This window comes from Bos javanicus, chromosome 4 (genome assembly GCF_032452875.1).
Source record: "Bos javanicus breed banteng chromosome 4, ARS-OSU_banteng_1.0, whole genome shotgun sequence".
Classification (NCBI taxonomy): domain Eukaryota; kingdom Metazoa; phylum Chordata; class Mammalia; order Artiodactyla; family Bovidae; genus Bos; species Bos javanicus.
In genome coordinates, this window is record NC_083871.1 from 33,384,824 (window position 1) to 33,390,823 (window position 6,000).

The 6,000-nt window shown below is 37.2% G+C and overlaps 1 protein-coding gene across 2 annotated transcripts in view; it reads right to left on the reverse strand.

Moving 5' to 3' along the window:
* Window positions 1–5,378, reverse strand: part of LOC133245956 (phosphatidylcholine translocator ABCB4-like) — a 41,490-nt gene extending 36,112 nt beyond the window's left edge. The window contains exons 1-2 of one of the 2 annotated variants that reach the window (XR_009735828.1): window positions 5,055–5,377; window positions 2,969–3,019 (exon numbers count right to left, since the gene is read on the reverse strand). Coding sequence is in view for 1 of the 2 variants with exons in the window: in XM_061413728.1 (XP_061269712.1) it covers window positions 2,969–3,019; window positions 5,055–5,124 (121 nt within the window). In the remaining variant the exon portion in view is untranslated. Of the gene's footprint in view, window positions 1–2,968; window positions 3,020–5,054 lie in introns of both variants that reach the window. The other variant, XM_061413728.1, reaches the window with a different exon arrangement.
* Window positions 5,379–6,000: the final 622 nt, after the last annotated feature.

The following is a 6,000-nucleotide window of genomic DNA, read 5'->3' on the forward strand; positions in this document are numbered from 1 at the left end:
ATTCTTAATCTCCCAAACCAACAAAGAAAATGAAGATAATCAGGTTCACCAGAAATCTGAAAACTGAATTTGACTTACAGGCTTTTTTATCCTAGTAATTTTGCCATCTTTCGAAGCAGAGTACAAAGGTTTTGCGTTCTTCTTCCACCCGCATTTTTAATATAAGGCTTAGAACACTGGTAGACGGAATTAAGAGCATGAAGGCTGACATCCACACAGAGTCACATATCAAAGCACAGGCCTGAAGAAATGGAGTGTAATGTTTTAGTAGTGACTAAGGTTATATACAAGGGACCTAAATTTTTTAAAGTGATTGTGGGGATCAGGTTGAGGAAATGAGAACATACTGTTTCACTATTTCTACCTGTCTTACTATAAGTGATCTTTAAAAATAACAACTATGTACTTCTTTTCTAAGTCAAAAATATAATAAAAGGCATTAGCATGAGGCCTAGCAGTGCTTTGTATACAGCAGGAATACAATAAAAAAAAATTTCAAATAAGTCAGTTAAGGCATATATTCTACCTTGAAGAAAGGAAACTAAGGAATATAGTCCCACTAGTGGTTTAAGACCAGCAGTGACTGTTGATAGCACCCATGTATGTTTTACTGAGTAACTTTGGAAAATTCACAGCTTCCCTGAGCCCCAGTTTGCATGTAATTCAAATATTACTACACGGCACTTACAAACTGAGAAAATAACCAGTAAGTCTTATATTGGTGAGTTATTAGTTCAGTTCAGTCACTCAGTTGTGTCCGATTCTTTGCGACCCCATGAATAGCAGCACACCAGGCCTCCCTGTCCATCACCAATTCCCCGAGTCCACCCAAATTCCTGTCCATCGAGTCGGTGATGCCATCCAGCCATCTCATCCTCTGTCATCCCCTTCTTCTCCTGCCCCCAATCCTTCCCAGCATCAGAGTCTTTCCCAATGAGTCAACTCTTTGCATGAGGTGGCCAAAGTATTGGAGTTTCAGCTTTAGCATCAGTCCTCCAAGGAATGCCCAGGGCTGATCTCCTTTAGAATGGACTGGTTGGATCTCCTTGCAGTCCAAGCAACTCTCAAGAGTCTTCTCCAACACCACAGTTCAAAAGCATCAATTCTTCAACGCTCAGCCTTCTTCACAGTCCAACTCTCACATCCATAAATGACCACTGGAAAAACCATAGCCTTGACTAGACGAACCTTTGTTGGCAAGGTAATGTCTCTGCTTTTCAATATGCTATCTAGGTTGGTCATAACTTTCCTTCCAAGGAGTAAGCATATTTTCATTTCATGGCTGCAGTCACTATCTGCAGTGATTTTGGAGCCCAAAAAAATAAAGTCTGACACTGTTTCCACTGTTTCCCCATCTATTTCCCATGAAGTGATGGGACCAGATGCCATGATCTTAATTTTCTGAATGTTGAGCTTGAAGCCATCTTTTTTACTCTCCTTTTTCACTTTCATCAAGAGGCTTTTTAGTTTCTCTTCACTTTCTGCCATAAGGGTGGTGTCATCAGCATATCTGAAGTTACTGATATTTCTCCTGGCAATCTTGATTCCAGCTTGTGGTTCTTCCAGTCCAGCATTTCTCATGATGTCCTCTGCATAGAAGTTAAATAAGCAGGGTGACAATATACAGCCTTGATGTACTCCTTTTCCTATTTGGAACCAGTCTGTTGTTCCATGTCCAGTTCTAACTGTTGCTTCCTGACCGCACATAGGTTTCTCAAGAGGCAGGTCAGGTGGTCTGTTATTCCCATCTTTTTCAGAATTTCCCACAGTTTATTGTGATCCACACAGTCAAAGGCTTTGGCATAGTCAATAAAGCAGAAATAGATGTTTTTCTGCAACTCTCTTGCTTTCTCGATGATCCAGCAGATGTTGGCAATTTGATCTCTGGTTCCTCTCCCTTTTCTAAAACCAGCTTGAACATCTGGAAGTTCACGCTTCACATATTGCTGAAGCCTGGCTTGGAGAATTTTGAGCATTATTTTACTAGCCTATGAGATGAGTGCAATTGTGCAGTAGTTTGAGCATTCTTTGGCATTGCCTTTCTTTGGGATTGGAATGAAAACTGACCTTTTCCAGGCCTGTGGCCACTGCTGAGTTTTCCAAATTTGCTGGCATATTGAGTGCAGCACTTTCACAGCATCATCTTTCAGGATTTGAAATAGCTCAACTGGAATTCCATCACCTCCACTAGCTTTGTTCGTAGTGATGCTTCCTAAGGCCCACTTGACTTCACATTCCAGGATGTCTGGCTGTAGGTGAGTGATCACACCATCCTGATTATCTTGGTTGTGAAGATCTTTTTTGGTACAGTTCTTCTGTGTATTCTTGCCACCTTTTCTTAATATCTTCTGCTTCTGTTTGGTCCATACCATTTCTGTCCTTTATCGAGCCCATCTTTGCATGAAATGTTCCCTTGGTATCTCTGATTTTCTTAAAGAGATCTCTAGTCTTTCCCATTCTTTTGTTTTCCTCTATTTCTTTGCATTGATTGCTGAGGAAAGCTTTCTTATCTCTCCTTGCTATTCTTTGGAACTCTGCATTCAGATGCTTGTATCTTTCCTTTTCTCCTTTGCTTTTTGCTTCTCTTCTTTTCATAGATATTTGTAAGGCCTCCCCAGACAGCCATTTTGCTTTTTTGCATTTCTTAGTGAGTTATAGTAAAACATAAATAACACAGACACACATGGTTAATAAAATTGTGCTTAAAACCAGGAAACTTAATAGAAATATAGAGGGGGTCATGTAGGAGAGTAAATGGAGTATTATATTTTGTGGGTTAACAAAAAGCTTTTCATTTAAAAATCAGCGTAAGCATAGTTCTGCCCTCTCGATTAACAAAAGCAGAAAGCTTTGCAAAACCCATGCAATGTACTAAGAAAGATCACTTAACTGATACAGTCCTCCCCAGTAAGTCAATTCCATGCTCCCGTGCAGCTCAGTGCTTGGAGACATCACCAGCATAGAGTACCTTGAAGAGGTATTTGCAGATGAGACAGCCATCGGCAACTTTGGGAACTCTCTAAAAAAAAATAAACAACAACACAGAGATATTTGAAAAACCTGACATGAAGTTTACAAAAGCAAACTGAACAGCCCCAATAAGATAGCTACAAATAATCTTGATGCAGTAAACACTGCTTACATCTATTACATAAGATGAACTCAATTAAGATAAACATGGGCTCTACTCAGCGTGGAAATCAAACTGGTCTCTTTGTAGCCTATTCTTTTGGAGAGGCTGGGTTGTCTAAGTTACACAAGAGAGAAGCTACTGTTCCCTGTTTATTTTCATCTCCATACTGCTCCCCAAACATAACAAGCTGATAATGAAAGAATGCAAAATGAACAAGCTGCTGCTGCTACTAAGTCGTTTCAGTCGTGTCCAACTCTGTGTGACCCCAGAGACGGCAGCCCACCAGGCTCCCCCTTCCCTGGGATTCTTCAGGCAAGAACACTGGAGTGGGTTGCCATTTCCTTCTCCAATGCAGGAAAGTGAAAAGTGAAAGTGAAGTCGCTCAGTCGTGTCCAACTCCTAGCGACCCCATGGACTGCAGCCTACCAGGCTCCTCCACCCAAGGGATTTTCCAGGCAAGAGTACTGGAGTAGGGTGCCATTGCCTTCTCCAAAATGAACAAGAAGCCTGCTGAATTTGCTAGCCTTGCACCTCAGAATGTATACAAATGGCTAGGAAAGTTGCTTACTTATTGAAATATATGACTCAGAAAGTTAACTTTAAAAATAAATGTTCTTTTTTACTGTTAAACTTTTCAAAAAGTTATAAAATTCATTTTAAGGAGCAGTTCTCTTTTATTGGTTTAAGAAGAGATAAAGTTTGCATATTTTTTTCTGAATCATGAGAACAGCACTTAATTATTTAGTAAAATAATCCTTAGTTTAACCAATGTTGACTAAATGCCTACTTTATGCAAAAACACTGTTTTTCCTGCAGCTTCCAATTATTGTTTAACAATCACCATCTGGAAAAGTACTATTAATTCTTGACTATGTTTTTTGGCAATTCCCAGTAGAATTATACAGGAACACTCCAAAGTCAGATTTCTGAAGTCATACTCCCCACAGATGGTATCTTCTTTCATAAGCAAACACTGAAATTCCAACAGGACATGGTCCCACACCTTTCCAAATACTTAGACCTTTTATGAAACTAAACAGAAGCAACCAAACACAGTGAGTAATGTATAAAAAAGTAAAAGGAAGGAGCTATATATAGTTGTGCTATTGGCTACATCTATGTCTCTGCTATTCAGCTCTATCCTCCTACATCCATTTGCATCACTGCAAACAAATATTAAATTTGGAAACATATCCAAAAGGATCTATAACCAAAGGTACCCTAGTTGAAGCCCATATTAAAAATGAATGCTCTTTCTACAACAAACAGAATGAAAATCTCTCTGCATTAAATGTAAATCAGAACAGAATGCTTTTCATTGAAAATGTTAAGAACACCAGTTTTTAATGTTTAAACCACGTTTACTAGCTCTGTCTTGAAAGTAGTGTATCTTACCTGTAGTCATTCACATAATCAAAAAGTTATCAAAGTAAAAACAATTTTCAGGAAAACTGTGGTTAAAGTAATTTTACTTAAAAAAAAAAAGTCTCGAGTAAGATTCATCATGTTCAGATTTACGTCATGGTTTAATCAATACCTGGTACAAAATGGGAAACAACTACTGAATCTATTATGAAGCTCAATTTATACTTTAGGGTTTTTTCCAGCTGTTAACATGTTAGCCTTTATGACCTGGTTATGTGTAATATTTTGATTCTGGCTGTGGAACACCATCTGAAAATTTTAAGAACTAAAACATTTCCACTTATTTGTAGGCATTAATTGTTTTGATCATAATTTAATATCTCACTTGAGGTCAGTTATAAGCAACCAGAAGTGTCCAGACCAAAAGACAATCCACCAGATTCCAATGATCTGTAGTCACAGTTCAGCACCGCTCTCGTTCTGTAGATGGAAAGGTGAGGCCCAGAGAGCGCCCACCTGGACCCAGCACCTCTGTTCCCCGCATCCTCATGCTCACCTACTCCTTCGGCCGTAGACAAGATCTGACAGATGAGAGAATCAGTCGACTGGCTTTCCTGGTTGAACATGAGTTCTTACTACAGTCTCATAAATGGGAAAAATAACGGGGCAGTAAACACGCAGTGTGAATGGGGTAAATATTTTCATATAAAATTTAAATCCTTAGCTTAGATGGTGCCAAAATATATATATATATGAATGGCAAAGCTTACATTATTTCAAAGTGGCTCAAGGAGTGGCTTGTTAGTAGAAAACATTCTCATTTTCAATTGAAATTAAAACTTTTTGTTTTAAAGTATACAATAATAGTTATTTATATATTTTGTTTAAATTATTTATAATATATAAAAGATATAATACATACACAATATACCTGAACAAGAATATAGGTATATTAATATGTAAATACTTAACATTTACTTACACATTTCATACGTAATTTATGTTACACATTTCATATGTAATATTATATATCCAAATCTATTACATATATATAATGTTATATATTTAACATTACACATATTAAGTTAGGACAGATGAGACAAGACCAAATATTTAAACCAAACAAACCGAAAATGTTTTGTTCAAGAAAAAAAGTCATTCAAATGGACCATTATAATTATACAGTGATACTAGGTCCTAGTTTCTAAAATTTTATCCAAAACAAGAATCTACTCAGAAATGGATATACAATAAAAGAATGCTTAATTATACTGAAGATATAGTATTTCCTGACTTGGAAAGTAGATAATTTTCAAAAACAAGTAACTAAGTAAGTAAACTTTATAATCTTTATATTAATATGGAAAATGGCCACCATACAGAAAAGACTGCTTTAAACAAATCAATCAACCCTGGTGATAAGACTGAATGTAATACCAATCCATAAATACATTTATTCTTCCCTTTTTTTCATGTTAGCCCTTGTTACAACTTTAGCTTTC